This window comes from Gekko japonicus, unplaced genomic scaffold, assembly GCF_001447785.1.
Source record: "Gekko japonicus isolate JY-2015 unplaced genomic scaffold, Gekko_japonicus_V1.1 scaffold1388, whole genome shotgun sequence".
NCBI classification, from domain to species: Eukaryota; Metazoa; Chordata; class Lepidosauria; order Squamata; family Gekkonidae; genus Gekko; species Gekko japonicus.
Window position 1 is genome coordinate 373,421 of NW_015164228.1, and position 17,224 is coordinate 390,644.

General features: G+C 52.5%; 1 protein-coding gene across 1 annotated transcript in view; it reads right to left on the reverse strand.

Annotated features, from left to right (window-relative positions):
• KIRREL2 (kin of IRRE like 2 (Drosophila)) overlaps positions 1–17,224 on the reverse strand; it is a 45,564-nt gene that overhangs the window by 7,462 nt on the left and 20,878 nt on the right. Inside the window, exons 2-10 of the mRNA XM_015408572.1 lie at positions 8,455–8,604; positions 6,973–7,122; positions 5,295–5,452; positions 3,743–3,893; positions 3,416–3,521; positions 2,030–2,178; positions 510–637; positions 254–380; positions 44–144 (exon numbers count right to left, since the gene is read on the reverse strand). Of these exons, the coding sequence (XP_015264058.1) occupies positions 44–144; positions 254–380; positions 510–637; positions 2,030–2,178; positions 3,416–3,521; positions 3,743–3,893; positions 5,295–5,452; positions 6,973–7,122; positions 8,455–8,604 (1,220 nt within the window). The remainder of the gene's footprint in view (positions 1–43; positions 145–253; positions 381–509; positions 638–2,029; positions 2,179–3,415; positions 3,522–3,742; positions 3,894–5,294; positions 5,453–6,972; positions 7,123–8,454; positions 8,605–17,224) is intronic.

A 17,224-nucleotide genomic window follows, 5' to 3' on the forward strand; every position in this document is an offset into this window, starting at 1 on the left:
GGGGGGGGGGGGGGAGAAGACAGACAAATGAGCCAGCACTTACGATCCTGTCAGGGGGCGGGATGCTCCCCACCAAGCACTCCAGCCGAGCTTTGGCTCCCACCGTGGTCTGCTGGCTCGGTTCCGCGCTGATAACTGGCGGGCCTGAAACGAGGGCACCATTAGGGGGCTGCTGTGTCCCTCTTTGCCACCCCCCCACATTGAGAGGTCACCGAGACCTGCTAAGCAGCCAAGCCCAGGCCCGGTCCCTTACCATTCACCGCGAGCGTCACCTCCTTCTCCGCAACCCCAATGCGTGGCACGATCGCTTTGCACACGTAGATGCCGGCGTCCTCCTGCGTCACCGCCTTCAGGTGCAGGGTGTTTCCATTGCTCAGCACCTGCCGATAGGACAGGGCCTGAATGTGGCTCTCCTAAGATCACGGGGGTCACCTCCGCACTCAGAAGAGAAGCGGGGATCTCCTAGGTTTGCATGCAGAAGGCGGGGGCCCCCGGCGCCAGTGTCTTACCACACTAGATCCCTTCTTGGTCCAGGCCAGGGTGAGGGGTGGGTTCCCAAACCAGGTGCAAGTGAATGAGGCATCGGCACCAATGTCGACAGTCAGGGGCTTGGGTTGAGATATGAGACGGGGTCCAACTGCAGAGAGAGAAAGAGGGGGGGGTAGCACAGAATGGTGGTTGGGACCCGGAGCAGTGAGCCAGAAAGCCCCCTGTGCAATCCTTATCCCTGCCATGAGTTTCCAAGTACCTTCACGCAAGCTGTGTTCCCAACTTTTTATCCCCAGTACGGGGAACATAAGATCAAGCTAACCTTTGCAAGTACTAGATTGGAGGGAGAGGAGGCACAAAATGTTTTGGATGCTCTAGAGTGGGATGCCTCACATTTTTTTAGCCTGTGGGCACCTTTGGAATTTTGAAAGGGGTGCTGAGTGCCACTCCAAAATGGTTGCTTCAGGAGGTGGCGTCAAACCCAAAATGGCTGCCGCAGGAGGTGGAACCAAAGGTGATATTACCATCCCCCTCCCCCACTTTGCAAGAGACGGTGACTTAAGGAAAGTGCAGGTCCTCATGACCTTCCAGCGGAAAGCCCCTTCACATGAATGAGGGCAGCCAGTAATAAGACCTGCCTTACAATGGCCCCATCTGCTTTCTAAAAAGCTTAGTGGGTGCCAGGGGAAGTACTGGTGGGCACCATGGTGCCCGTGGGCACCATGTTGGGGAACAAAGCAGTGGGCCAGGACCTTCAGAGGGGCTTTAGAGCCCCACTTCCTGGGCGACGAACCCCCACACAGTTGCCATTTCTGCATGCCCACTGAGAGGAGAAACGGGACCGCAAGTGACTCAGCAGTGGAGGGGATTTCTCCATGGCTGTGACCCTTGGTTATACCTCCTGGTCCTCGGCTTGTGCCTCCTCTCCCCAATTTTCATGGGGTTGGATCCTATGGATTTGGTCCCTAAATGATGGTACCTTCCTCTGGCACATGGATCCAAGATGTTCTTCCACTACTGGAAGTGCCTCCAATGTTGGGGGAAAGACACTGCTCTTTGGCCCATTCCACGGTTCACTCTTCCGTTTTACCGAGCCCACAATGGAACAGAATTTCCGCTCTGCATTGCATGGGGCTTTCACTTTGAGTGTCGTATTTTATGGTGGTGTCTAGACTGTATGTTGCTTTCACTTCATTTGATCTCTCGGTTTTATGGGAGCCGTCTGCATAGATTTATGGCCATTTTATGGCCCTTCAGGAGTGACTCTGCAGTCCGTATGGTATAGGGCCGGGGTACTTGAATGTGGTTTTGAGTCACATCTTTTTCTGTTCCAGTGTGGGATTGGTAAAAGAGCGGAGTGAATGCTAGATGCAGAATGGGCCTTAATGGAACAGGCCCATAGCGTCCAACCCTTGGTCCGCTGTCCATGGTCCTGGCATCGAAAATGGTGCGGTCACAGCCCCTTATATATCCCCACCTTCCTCCACCTTTCCAGAATGTCCCCACATATCTCAGGATCCCAATCTGCCTCCTCACTCACAATGCACGTCCACCAGCGTGCTGACATTGGTGCTCCCCACAGCATTCGACACCTCGCACGACACGGGTTCGGTGAAGAAGGACTGGTCGACTGTCGCTTCATAACTGTCACCGTTGGCTTCGGGAACGGGAACACCACCTTTTGCCCACCTGCGGAACCGGGCACAATCTTAGAAAACCCTGACTCAAGGCACCACCGGGGGGGGGGCAGAGGGGGGAAGAGAACAATAATCCCTGCAGAAGGAAGGAACCCCAGATCTGACCCCGTCCTTCCAACCAGTGAGCATGCAATCTCCCCAAACCGCCAATAGAGGGCATCAGAGCTACATGTTGCGGAATTCGGGCTGGATTGAGGCTCAGTCCTCTGCGAAACCTCTGGTACACCTATGATACTTTCATTTCTATAGCAATGTGCCTCTGTGGTTCAATCTGTAGTTCTGTTTCCCAGGAGGCTGCAGGGCTCAGCTAGGCGCTGTGGCCTTCAGGATAACACTGTACGTGACTTCTGCCTTTTGGAATGTTTATACATTATCAAATTCTAAATAAACAGAGTATCAGAACCCAGCTTCCCGGGACTCTCTGAGTCAACCTTGACTCTCTGAGTCAGCCTAGATGAACCCAGCTCTCCTTGACCTCCCCGACTCCAGAGATAGAAAGAAAGGGCTGCGCTTTGCCCTATATGTCACAGATATGTATCAAATGCTCGTCACAGACTTGACTGACAGTTACATTAGCCCCTGTGGTAGGAAAAGCGGACTCATTGTCTGAATTTAGTTTTGTTCCTTGTTGTTCTGGCCAGCCACCCTTCTGTTATGGGTCTTGACAGAGCAACCAAGGATATCCTTTATAGAACTTTAAGTGCAGTATTTATGTATTGGGTCAATTTGGTGTAGTGGTTAAATGTGCAGACTCTAATCTGGGAGAACCAGGTTTGATTCCCCACTCCTCCACTTGCACCTGGCTGGATGACCTTGGGCAAGCTGTAGTTCTGTCAGAGCTGTCCTTGGAAAAGAGCAGTTTCTGTCAAGAGCTCTCTCAGCCCCACCTACCTCACAGGGTGTCTGTTGTGGGGAGGGGAAGGGAAAGGCATTTGTAAGCCACTCTGAGACTCCCTTGGGTAGTGAAGGGCAGGGTATAGATCTCTCTCTCTCTCTCTCTCTCTCTCTCTCTCTCTCTCTCTCTCTCTCCCCACTTATCTCTCTCTCTCTCTCTCTCTCTCTCTCTCTCTCTCTCTCTCCAGTTGGGAAGCCAGCTTCTCTCCCTCCCCAAAATGAGCACAGTGGGGATGGGAGTGCATGAAAAGGTTCCTGCACCCCTCACTTCCCCGACACTCTATCATTGCTGGGGTTGGATCTTGGGAGCGTGGGGGTCCTGTTCCAACCCTCACCTGTAGCCTGTCACTTCGGGGTTGGAGGTGGCTGTGCAGAGGAAGCTGACCTTGCCACCTTCAGGTACGGTTTGCGGCTGGACCGATAGGATGACAACAGGCGGGTCTGCAAGAAGAGGAGATGAGCGGCTGAAACGCTGAATGTGTCCCTGTCTTGGTAACAAGGCGCTCAGGCTGGAATTCCCTAAAGCCGTGTCTTCCGGGCTTGCTGAGGCCAGCCCCACACACAGCTCCAGCAAGAGCTTCAAGAGCTCCGTCCCAAATCAGGACAGGGAACGCACTGCCGATACCATCACCCCCATGGGATCCCCCTCTGTTGAGACTCACACTGGACATTGAGGGTGACGGTCGTCTGCTTCCCCGCAGGTGCTGCTGGATTGCTGACCCGGCAGGTGAAGCTGCTGCCCATATCCCGACTGCTGGGGGTCAAGAGGAGAGTGCTGACCGCCACCTCCCGTTTGCCGTCCTCCATCAGCGCCTGCAGGAGAGAAAAGGACATCGCGTGAGCAACCCAAGTGCCGTGGTTCTGGTGCCGTCTCCGATCATGAAGCTGGTGCAGGGTGGTCGTTAGAATGGCAGATGAAGAACACAAAGACCCGGGTTCAGATCTCCACTCCCCGCCTCACAGGGTTGTTGTGAGGATAAAATAGAGGTGGGGAAAATTATGTAAGCCACCTTGGTCCCCCACTGGGGAGAAAGATGGGGCATAAATGAAATAAACAAATACTAGTCAGTCCTTGGGAAAAAAATCATTTTATTTACAGTGTTTATATGCCACCTCTCCACACGCCAGTTCAAGGTGGCTCATGAAGTAAGAACAGTAAAATATAATTCTGAAAAGAAATGTAAGGCTTATCAATATTAAAACAAACCAGGGGCATAAAAAGCATTCTAAAATTACGGTCGTAGAATAGTCCTCAGGGGATAAAGGTAAAGGTTCCCTTGCTCGAAAGCCAGTCGAGTCCGACTCTAGGGTTGTGATGCTCATCTCCGTTTCAAAGCCGAAGAGCCAGCGCTGTCCGAAGACATTTCCGTGGTCATGTGGCCGGCATAACTAAACACCAAGGCACACGGAATGCTGTTACCTTCCCACCGAAGTGGTCCCTATTTATCTACTTGCAATTTCTTGCTTTCGAACTGCTAGGTTGGCAGGAGCTGGAACTAGAGACGGGAGCTCACTCTGTCATGCGGCACACTCGGGTCTCGAACTGCTGAACTACCGACCTTCCACAGCCTGCAGTTCAGCGTCTTAACCACTTGAGCCACTGCAGCTCCTTCCTCAGGCGATAAGCGGGGCTTAAAAAGTTGAACCCCCTCCGTTAAAAGCCTAGGTAAAAAGAAACGTTTTGGCCTGGTGCCTAAAGGACAGCCAAGTGAGTCTGAAAGGGGAGGGCATTCCAGAGACAAGGGGCCACCACTAACCCCCCCCATCTATGAAAACGCTCCCTCTAAGCTGTGGAGTCTCGTGAACAAAAATGCTACTTTGGGAGCTACTGGCATTAAAGTTGTGAGGGAGCGATTTGGCTACTGCATAAATTAGTTTGCTCTGGAGCCATCCTTCCTGAGCTAAGACAAAAATGTGTGAGCCAGAGGCTAAAAAACTGTGAGTTAGCCCACACCAACTCAACTTAGAGGGAACACTGGTCTCTGGTTGCAATTTGCCTCAGCTCTGCAGGCCGGGGCACAGATAGCGGGGCTTTAGAAGAAGATTTTCAATTTGTGGGAGGCGGCTGAAAAGTACAGGAGGAGGCAGTGGTAGAGTACCATACTGAGCTCCTCGGATAGATTTTGGAAGGTCAAGAGGGAGACACTCAAGGGCGCTCAAGACTTCCTGCTCTGCTGCCTGCTTCACTCCCGCCAACCTGCAACGCAGCCTCACCTTGGAATACACCGCTGAATCCTGCCGCTGTCCATCACGGTACCAGCTGATCTCAGCGGCAGGCTTGGCCCCGGCGGCCCGGCAGGACAGGTTGTAGGGGACGTTGGAGATCACGTGCACAATCGGGCCATTCTGGATCTCAGGATCGTTGGGAGGGACTGGAAGGGGAGAGGCAAAGGAAAGAGGTCAGCTGAGGTGATGCTCTGGGAGGGGGGCACACGCACACACACACATGCCACAACACACGCACACGAAACCTTCTGGAAACGCAGGCTCCTTTGGAACCACATCCCGGCTGGAGCAAAACAGAAGGGGAATGCTTAATCCAAGCCAGGGCTCGATTCCAGATCTACTGAAGAGGGATCATTAATGCATTTAATCGTTTGCGACGGAACGGAGCCTGCCAGCCCTTTTCCCAGGGAGCGCTTCCATCGCAGGGATGCTAGCACTGCCCACTCTCTCCATGCATCAGAGGCAGGTGAGTTCCATAAAGCTGGGGGAAATGATGGGGGGGGGGAGAGGACTCAGTCCCCAGAAGCCAGAAGAAAGGCCTTCAGGCCCAGTATGCGGCTTTTCTTTTTGCCCTGAATCAGTGGTGGAGCATCTGCTCGGCAGGCAGAAGGTCCCAGGTTCAATCCCCCCAGCATTACTAGCGAGCCACAGGTGATGCATTAAGACATCAACCTGAGAACCTGGAAAGCGGCTGCCAGTCAGAGTAGACAAGGCCGGCCTTGACAGAGCAACCGTCTGACTCAGTACGAAGCTTTGTCACAATGGCAGGCTGTCGAAGCAACCCAGCCATCAATTTAGGGTCAGCTTTAGTCGTTTCAGAAGCCACAGAAAGCTCTTCTTCCCCATACCCCCTAACGAGCCTGTGGAACTCACTGCGACCAGATGTGACACCCTGCCAGTTCCCGTGGCTTTCAAAGAGGACTTAGTGAAATTCATGGAGGATTGTCTGCTAATGGCTGCTATCCATGATAGTTTAATGGAACTTCAGGTGTACCTATGAATATCCCGTTGCTGGGGGCAAAAACAGGGACAGGCTTTGGCCTCTCAGACCCTGTTCCTGGGCCTTCCAGAAGGCATCTGTTTGGCCCCTGTGGGAAACAGGATGCTACTCTGCCCCTCCACTTATATTTTATGGATTATTTTATTTTACTTTATGAACATTTAGCCTTCTCCACAATGGATACCCAAAGAGGCTTAACCTCATTCTTCTCGCCTCCATTTTATCTTCACAACAACCCTGGGAGGTAGGTTAGGCTGAGAGTGTGTGACAGGCCCAAGGTCACCCAGCGAGCTTCCATGACAGAGTGGGGATTCGAACCTGGGTCTCCCCAATCCTAATCCAACAGTCTAACCACTTCACCTGACTGGCTGCTTGGTATATCAGACTGGCACTCTGTTGTACATTATTATTGACAGGATCAGTCCTCTTCTGCACAGAGTCTGCCTCAGCACCAGAACCACACATGGCATCCAGTCTAGGGTTTTTTCCCTTCTTTGGGAAACATCTCTTAGGTTTTAAACACTAACATTTCAAAAAGTTCCAAGTCCCAGCACCCTCCATAAACGCACTGAGCACAGCTTGGTGGGCCGTTTCACATGAGGGGACAGTGGCAGAATTGCCCCACCCACCCCCAGGAACAGATGTTGTGGAGGAAACAAAACGCACTCAGGACGGTGAGCTTTGCGCGCTGAGATCTCAGAGCCGCTTGCGTGGCTTGGCATTCGTAGACTGCATCGTCATCCAGCTCGGCGTAGTCGATGCGCAAGTTGTGCTGTCCAGCAGAAGCATCACCGACAATGGAGTAACGGGACCAGCCTGTGGTGAAGAGGGAGAGACCATACAGGATGGAATTAGTACACAGGACCCAGAATGGAGAGACGCAGGGCTATTTTTGGGCAGGAACGCACAGGAACGGAGTTCCGGCTGGCTCCCGAGTTGGCCACGCCCAGCAGGAACTCATTAGCATAATAGGCCACGCCCAACAGCAGAAACTCATTAGGATTGGCTACTTTAGGGGTGTGTGGCCTAACATGCAAAGGAGTTCCTGCTACAAAAAAAGCCCTGGGTTCTGACCACAAACAGGGTCAACAGAATAAGAAGCAAAAGGTGGGCGTGGCTGGATGACCACACTACTGGTAACATGGGGGTGCAGCCTAGTATGCTAATGAGCTGTGCTGTCAGGGGTGTGGCCTAATATGCTAATGAGTTTCTGCTCTTGGGTGTGGCCTGTTATGCTAATGAGTTCCTGCTGGGCTTTTTCTACAAAAAGAGCCCTGGGAGACACATTGCCCTGTGGTTGTATTTTGCGTGTGTGATTATTGTGTGTGTGTGCCTGGAACTCATGGTTGACTTCTGGTGACCCCTAGTGGGGCTTGAACATTTCAGAGAGGCGGCTCTCTATTGCCTGCCTCTGCGTCCCGGCCCTGGTATTCCTTGGAGGTCTCCCATCCAAGGCAGGGTCGGCCCTGCTTAGCTTCCAAGATCTGATGAGCCTGGGCTTGCCTGGGCTATCCAGGTCGAGGCACCCTGCCCCCCAGTTATTTGCTGACTTCTAAAACAGTCATATGCTGCTTCTTTGGGGACCTCAGCAAGGCAGTTCACAGAATAAAGCACGGTAAAACGAATTATTTTGGAATTAAAAACCATCAAAAAGCGGCTAATGTAGAGCCTTCCCCCCCTGCGTCAAAGCACACCTAAGAAAAAAATCCAAAACGTAAAACACTTGCCACCCTAAACGATTCTCATTAGAGGCTAGAAGGAGACCGGTGGAAACAATTAAAAAGATCGATCTCCCCCATTAAAATGCCCAAGGATCAGGACAATGACCAAGAGCTACTGCTGCGGGCAGCAGGCCTGTACGGTGGCCAGTGCCACCTGTGATTGAGCTCTCCTCCAACGACAGCCTTTGCCCCTCCTCATTAGGGTTGCCAATCTCCAGGTGGGTCCTGGAGATCTCCTGGAATGACAACGGTTGTCCAGGCTACAGAGATCACTCCCCCCAGATAAAAAGGGCTGCTTTGGAGGGTGGACTCCGAGGCGCTCTGACTCGCTGCCATCCCTCCCCTCCCTAGGCTCCACCCCCAAATCTCCAGAAATTTCCCAACCCGGAGTTGGTAACCCCACTCCCCACACCATAGCAAAACATACCAGGCAGGTCTCTTTCTCCGCCCAAAGCCAGCCCGTCCTTGGTCCACTGCACCATGCCACGGTAGCCCATCACCACGCAGGCCAGCGTCACCGACTGTCCAGAAACGATCACCTGATCCATGGGCTGCTGGAAGAAATAGGCGGCCAACGCTGCAGGGAGGGAAGGGAGAAAAACAAGGCGGTTAAGCCAAGCCCCAGGGCTGCCTGCACAGGGCCTGAACTTTGTTGGGCTGCTTTCTTTCTTTATTTCATTCATATCCTGCCTTTCTTCCCAAGGGGGACCCAAACTGGCTTAACGTCACTCTCCTTCCTCCTTTTATCCTCTCAACAGCCCTGTGAGGGAGGTGAGGCTGCTGAGAGGGTGTGAGTGGCCGAAAGTCACCCAGCAGGCATCCGTGGCAGAGTGGGGGTTTCGAACCTGGGCCTCCCACATCCTAGCCCGACACTCTAACCAAGGCACCACGCTGGCCCTCACAGCAGAGAGGCATACGTCGTCCTGTCTGCTTGCTCCAATCACAGCCCTCCTCATCCATCATTCTGACATAAGGTTACCATCCTCCAGGTGGGGCCTGGAGATCTCCTGCTATTACAGTCGATCTGTATGCTGATTTGCTACCCGCCCTCTACCCATAGGGTAACTTACATTTCAGTGTATCTGAAGCAGTGTGCGTGCACACGAAAGCGTAGGCCTGGAATAAAACTTTGCTGGTCTTAAAGATGTCAGTGGACTCAAACTTTGTTCAGTTGATCTCCAGACAGAGATCGGTTCCCCTGGGAGAAAATGGCTGCTTCGGAGGGTGGATTCTGTGGCACCATACCCTGCTGAATCGCCCAGTCTAGCCCAGTCTTGCCAGATCTTAGAAGCTAAAGCAGGGTCAGCCCTGGCTAGTATTGGGATGGGAGGCCTCCAAGGACGCAGTGGCAGGCAACGGCAAACCATCTCCAAATGTCTCTTTGCGTTGAGAGGAGGGGGGGGGAGGAGACTGGATTTATACCCTGCCCTTCACTACACGAAGGAGTCTCAGAGCGGCTTACAATCTCCTTTCCCTCCCCCTCCCCACAACAGACACCCTATGAGGCAGGTGAGGCTGAGAGAGCTCTTTCGAGAACTGCCCTTGAGAGAACAGCTCTGAAGGAACTTGTGGCTGACCCAAGGTCACACCAGCAGCTGCATGTGGAGAAGTGGGGAATCAAACCCAGCTCTCCCAGATTAGAGTCTACGCAACCAACCACTACACCAAACTGGGTCTCCCTATGGGGCCACCATAAATCAGTTGTCACTTAATGGCAAAAAGAAAAAAACTGCTGAGGTCCCTCCCCTGCCCCAAACCCCACCCTCTCCACTCCAGACTTCAGCCCCCAAATCCCCAGGTATTCCTCTACTCAGAGCTGGCAACCCTATTCTGACAGCACCCAATGAGATGCCTCTGAAAGTGCCACGTCAGGGAACAAAGTCCCCCCTTATTTTGTTCCCCAGTGCTCAAAGGTATACTGCGTACCGCACATGGAGACTCCGTCTTGCAGCTTTGGTTAAAAACTGTTGATAGACCCATCCTACAGGAACCCGCCCACGGCTTTCCCCATCTAATCTGAGACCTGCTCTGCTCAAGAGGTGCAATGAGATGGCCGAGCCTCATGGTGACCGGGTGGACAGCACCACTTCAGAAAGCAGTTAGGGGACAGACTCCAGCTTCGAATGCTCCCCTACATGAGAACATAAGAGAGGCCAATGTTGGATCAGGCCAATGGCCCATCCAGTCCAACACTCTGTGTCACACAGTGGCCAAAAATACCAGGTGCCATCAGGAGGTCCATCAGTGGGGCCAGGACACGAGAAGCCCTCCACATAAAAACCCATGCCCCTGCATCTAGAAAGCCAATTCCCCAAGAAAGGGTGGAGTCCAGCTTTCTGCTTGTGTGGAAGTTTTCAAAAACTGTAGCAATCTTATATAGGCCTGTGTGCGTCCACCCTCCCCTGGCTCACGAGGTACGTGCACATTCTCAAAATGTTCCTTCTGTTAGCAGTTTTATTCTCTTTGCCTCCACACAGAAATGTGGTGGGAGAGACGGGGTGGGGGGAGGTGAGGGGGGAAAAGAGCGCTGATAGAGCATGTTTCAAATTCGGAGGCAACGCAGCAGCCCCCGGGTCCCTGGCACTGCCTTATCTCCCTGCCACAGACTGCTGAGGTGCCAGTTTCATAGGCTCTGCACATGCCCCTGGGCCAGAAAAACACACACACAAGGCTCCGTTTTCTGCTCCGTGCTGCCCTCATTGAGCGGTTTTCTTCTGTTCCCCTTTTTCTTCCAGCCTTATGGAAACGTACTGAAGGAAACTTTTTTGGATAGGCGAATCAGGACGTGCAAGTCAAACTGGGCATTTCTGGAACCAGAGCCCTTTTCCTCAGCTTTGGGCTGAAAACTAAGTCTGGCGGTTAGTTAGACCAACGGAAAGAGCTAGGGACAAGGAGGGAAGCCTGAAGGTCAAACGATGCAGGACACTGGACTTCTGGGAATCACACTTGGGACATGCAGCGCTGCTCGGGGGAGACTGGGGTTGGCAAAGCAAGAGTTAAACTGTTCCCTCCCTACACCAGTTCTCCTAGGGGATCGCTGGACTGCTTTTAAGGTCCATGGGTTGGGGGGAAGAGAAGACCGCAGTGCTATGCTATGCTTCTGTGCACCATGTTCAGTCAGGGAAAAGGTAGAGTGGGGAGAGAGGAAAGTCCCTCCTTTCCCAGCACTGTGGCCCCTGATTCCCCCCCCCCACTTCTCAAACTCCGATTACACAGCTGGAGTTCCAATCACTCCAACTTCACGCTGACCGTGTGGGAATAAATCAGCATCTAGTTACATGGGACACACGGCATATAACGTTCAGAGATTTCCACACAGCACTGAGTCATGTGCCAAGTACACAAAGAAGAGTTTGTACATAAGGTTGCCAGCACTGCCTTCGCAAATGCAGAGAGATTTTGAGGGAGGTGCCTGGGGAGGTTGGAGTCTGGGGACGTGATGTCACTTCTGGGTGACGCTCTAGGAGTTTCCCCTAATTTCTGTGGTAAAGGCCATAGAGACATGAGGAATATTCCTAGAGTGTCACTGTGGAGGCCATTCCCCCCCCTCTGCTCCTCAGTTTTGCAATCTGCCTCGACTCTGAGTAAGAGGGACTATATCTATTTGCTCCATGTTAAGTGTTTGCTTTCCAGAATTAGAAAAATGATGTAAATAAAAGCTGAAGCAGGCACACCACAAACAATGCAATACAACTGCCGGAAATTTCTCCAGAGATGCTGGGAAGTCTATCCGGTTATCAGCCCCAGGCGGGTGCCCGAGATCCATTGTGCAACCTCCCAGACTCTGCCCTCTTGGCCACTGGGAGCCTGTTAAGATCCAAGAGGCTGAAAGAGCCTTTATTGGCACACAGACCCCTCCATCTTGAAGCTCTTATCTCCGCACTAAAGCCTGCTTAACGGCAATCCAATAAGGCCGGGCCTTTTGTCCCATTGTTTAAAAGTTTACCCACTCAACCAGGGGCTGAGCAGCCGGATAATCCCCTCAAGAGGGTCAAGACACAGAGGGAGCCGCAGACAAAGGCTGGAAGGAGAGTCAGGAAGGCAGGCGGAGTCTTCCCCCTGGGAAGGGAATCAGGCCGGCTAATCAAGCTGGAAGGATTGGAGCGACACCGCCAAGTCTGGTACCAGCCAGAACTTCTGTTCTGGGCCTTCCGCACGCCCCAACCCATGGGCAGATTCGTATCAAGGAAGAGAAGGGCTCTTGAGAATGGAAGTTATGAACGCCTCCCCGTTTTCTAGTTTGCAGGCTTGATATCTTGGCTGATCCCAAGCTCCAGGCCGATTGAATCAATCCCCTCCCAACGAGACCGACAGCGGCCATAACGCCAAACGCTAAAATATACCTCATTTCACTCTTGCCAAAATTGTTCCAAGTGATTTAAAATGTTTAAAAGGGGAGCGCCGTTTCTACAGGAACGGGCTCCGGAGGCAACCCAAGGCGGATTTGGCTGCCGTCCCTTCTCTTAACCCAACTAGCTAGCCATACGGGAGCCCGGGCGGCGGTGGGGGGCAACTGAACGACTAACCACATTTATTCCAGCATAAGCGTTCTCGAGTCAGAGCTCGCTCCATCCGATACAACCAGCATATGTAGACTTCCTCGACTCCCAAGTGAAGAAAACAAGGCATCTAAGAGGAGTGGTCCAGAACATACCACCTTCCAAGTCCCCCCTCCAGAACATGGGATGGTGGTTCCACCTGGCCTAGAGTTGCCAGCCTCCGGGCGGAGCCTTGCAATCTCCTGGAATTATAATGGATCTCGGAACGACAGAGATCAGCCGCTCTGGAGGGTGGACTCTATGGCTTTATACCCCGCTGAGGTCCCTCCCCTCCTCAAGCCCCGCCCTCCCCAGGCTCCGCCCCCCAAATCTTCAGATATTTCCCAACCTGGAGCTGACAATGCTAAACTGGCCTCACCCTTGCATTTTTAAAAAGCATCAAAACCAGGGCTATTTTTGGGCAGGAACGCACAGGAACGGAGTTCCGGCTGGCTCCCAAGTTGGCCACGCCCAGCAGGAACTCATTAGCATAATAGGCCACACCCAACAGCAGGAACTCATTAGGATTGGCTACATTAGGGGTGTGTGGCCTAACATGCAAAGGAGTCCCTGCTCCAAAAACGGCCCTGGGTTTTGACAACAAACAAGGTAAACAGAATAACAAGCCTACCCGGGTGCCTTCTCGAAACAGGCTCTGACCCTACCTGCCAATCCCACTCTATCATAAACTTTAGTTCACCGGGTCCCTCTGTGTCGGCTGCAGAAGTGCTACAGCACAGAATGGGTTTCCTGACGTGCCAAGCCCTACTGATCCTAAACAATTCCATCCCTTCTTTTTGCCCCATGCAGGTTTTAGCTTAAGGGGGTCAGCAATGCAGGAAGCCCGCAGATTAATGCAGTCGGTTAAGCCTGGCTTTCCAGATCCTGGCCTAGAGGCCAACAAAACAAAACACAGCGAGAACGGGGTCTAATGCAGTGTGGTGTAGAGCACAGGATTAAGATCTGGGAGACCCCATACTGGGTCAGCCACATTTAATGGCTGTGTACCTAGACTACCTAGAGTAGAGGGGCTGCAGTGGCTCAGAGGCTAAGACTCTGAGCTGTGGACTGGAAGGTCTGAAGTTCGGCAGTTCGGCAGTTCAAGACCCGAGTGCTGCATGACAGAGTGAGCTCCTGTCTCTGGCCCCAGCTCCTGCCAAACTAGCAGTTCGAAAGCAAGAAACTGCAAGTAGATAAATAAGTACTGCTTCGGGGGGGAGGCAACAGCGTTCCATGCGCCTCGGCGTCTAGTCATGCTGGCCACATGACCACGGAAAAAGTCTTCGGACAGCGCTGGCTCTTGGGCTTAGAAGCGGAGATGAACACCGCCCCCTAGAGTCGGATTTGACTGGCTTTTGAGCAAAGGAAAACCTTTACCTTTTACTACCTATAGTATCCAACTATGTTTCTAACTGACTTGTGCTGGTTACGTACCAAACTAAACTAAACTAAACACATACTGTGATCTACCTCACAGGTTGTTGTGAGGATAAAATGAAGGAGAGGAGAGCAACGTACGTCACTTTGGGCCCCTGCTGGGGAGAAAGGAGGCATATAATGAAAGTAAAGAAGGAAATAAACTTGCTGGCAGGCCACGGTAGGGAGATGGGGGTCAAGGGGATGTAGGCTTGCCAGCTCTGAGTTGGGAAATACCTGGAGGCTTTGGGGGTGGAGCCTGGGGAGGGCCGAGTTTGGGGAGGGGAGGGACCTCAGCCGGGTATAATACCATAGAGTCCAACTTCCAGAGCAGACATTTTCTCCAGAGGAACTGATCTTTGTCCCCTGGAGATCACTTGTAATTCCAGGAGATCTCCAGCCACCACCTGGAGGTTGACAAACTTAGGGCGAGGCCACCTGGAAGGAGGAGATAGAATTACATGGACACTAGGACACCCCCCCCCCGGATATCCTTGTTGCTGGGCAAGTCACGTGATTTGATCGCATATGAAGTTCGGGTTAGGTCCAAGCGATGAGGTTAGGGTTGCCGGAGATCTCCCAGAACGACCGTCTCCAGACTACAGAAATCAGCTCCCCTGGCGAAAAGGGCTGCTTTGGAGGATGGACCCTAGGCCCTCAGATCCTCTGCTGAACTCCCTCCCGTCCCCAGACTCTCCACCCACATTTCCAGGAACCCCCCAACTCAGAGCTGGCGACCCTACCTAAAGTCCTGAGCAGTGTTCCCTCTAAGCTGTGGAGTCTTGTGAGCAAAAATTCTACCTTGTGAGCTGCTGGCATTAAAGTGGTGAGCGAGCAATTTGGGGAGTGCATACATTGGTTCACTATGGAGCCATCCTTCCTGAGCTAAGACAAAAATGTGTGAGCCGGAGGCTACAAAACCGTGAGCTAGCGTACACTAACTCAGCTTAGAGGGAACACTGGGACTCCTGAGGGAGTCTTATTTTGGGGGCCCATGGTGGCCCTCTGCGGCTTTAGAAGGAGGGATTTTCCAAGGCAGCCCATGAAATAAAGCAAGTCTGGAGATCAACTGTAATAGCGGGCGATATCCAGGTGCTGCCTGGAGATTGGCAACCCCAAGGGGACAGCCCAGTACTCTTTCTCTGGGGACCTCCTGGAAGATTCACTGCTGGCTAGAATCAGCCCTTGGTGAGGTTTTGGAGCCTCCTGACTGTCCCTATTTTACGGTGAAGCCGAACCATCAAATCATCGCAAAAGTACTGTGTACACATAAAAATGCCCTGGACAGCATCAATCCTTAAAAAAGGGGGATGTTGGTCCATCATCGTAACTCATGAAGAAGACCATGATGTGCGCCAGGGGTGAGCTGACACAGAATGAGGAGCTAGTGGTTGGGCAGCGGCTACAGCCGAAATGCCAGCTGTGTAGCACAGAGAGGTTGGAAGGCAGCTTTAGGCGTCGATTTGCAGCGATGTTAATGGGAAAGGCCTTTTGCTGGCCCCAGAATCACCTTAATGGATACACTGAAGCAGCAGCCATCGCAATTTTCTCCATTAAGAGCCTAAATTATACTATTTGCACATTCCCTAAATGCAAGCTTTATGTCCACTGGGGGGGACACCCCACAAATCCCGTTGCTTTTAACACACTTGTAACCCCCCCAAAAAAAACACCCAGCCCAACGCATTCTCTGTCTCTCTCGCTCTCCTGCGTGCACAAATGCACACACACTCTTCTTGAACACACACAGCTGCAGGAAAGACTCCCGTCAAAGGCCCAGAGGGAGAGGTCCATCTGGGCACCCATCTGCTGCCATTCAAGCGAATTTCGCCACCGCGAGGCTGCGCCGTGCCTCGATTCGGCAACGGGGCCGGATCGGATCACCTCCCAAAGCACCGCCCCAGAGGAAACCGCTGCCAGTCCCGTGTGCTTGCTGTTCAGGGTGCCTGACTGGTTGTGGCAGACATGTTTCCTTTAGAGGCACCAACCTCCAGGTGGGGCCTAAAGTTCTTCCTGAATTACTGGCTGATATCCAGACTACAGAGATCAGTTCCCCAAGAAGAAATGGCAGGTTCAGAGAGTGTGGATGGTATACCATAGAGTCTAGGAGAAATGGAGGTCCTAGAGTGACATCATATCCCTGCTGAGTTCCCTCTTCTTCCCAAAGTTTGACCTCCCCAGGCCCCACCCCCAAATCTCCAGGAATTTCCCAAGCTGGCACTGATGAGAGGGGGGGGGGGTTAAACTTTCCCCACCAAGCAAACACATGCTGCATCTAAGGAAAAGTGGAAGTTCTGTTTGGAACGCTGAGCTAGAGAGATCATAACCAGTGTTCCCTCTAAACTGAGTTAGTGTGAGCTGGCCCACAGTTTTTTTAGCCTCTGGCTCACACATTTTTGTCTTAGCTCAGGAAGGATGGCTCCGGGGCAAACTAATTTATGCGGCAGCCAAATTTCTCACAACTGTAATGCCAGTAGCTCACAAAGTAGCATTTTTGCTCACAAGACTCCACAGTTTAGAGGGAGTGTTGATCGTAACCCCAGATTAATGCAGACTATTTTTTTTAAGTGATCCTGTATATGCGGCAGAATGTGGGGGATGAACATTCAGATGATGCCTGTGATTCATTATCAAGATGAGAAGAAATTGTGGCAGATTTTAGGGAAGAAACCGCAAATTCTCTGGGGGCATTTCATTTTGATTCTAATTCAAGGCAGCGTGCCTACCGACCCCAAATTCCGGGAGCTGTATTTTGAGGTCCTCCACCGCCCCTCCACCCACCACCTCATCCAGACGTTCTGTCCTCACACAAGTAGAGAGCATGATGTTTTTATCGACTACTGGCTTCTGTGGCTTTAGGGCTCCCGATCTCCAGGTGAGGGCTGGAGAACCCCGGGAATTACAACTCATCTCCAGATGACAGACATGAGCTGCCCTGGAGGAAACCGCTATCTGCTGTGCCCTCCCCTCTCCAAGCTCCAGCTCCAACTCTCCAGGAGTTTCCCATCCTGGAACTGACAACCCTGTGACTTCCAGTAACCGACTTGAGACAAAAGATGCACTTGTAAGGTTGCCAAAATTCAGGTAGGGGCCTGGAGATCCAACAGCTGCAACTGATCACCAAACTACAGAGATTGGTTCCCCTGGGGGTCATTTCTTGCAGTGAAGAGGCCAGGCATGCAACAAGCCCCACCCCCTGCTCCCAGCAGCCCTCAGTCAGAGCAAGAAGCAGCCAGGTAAGTT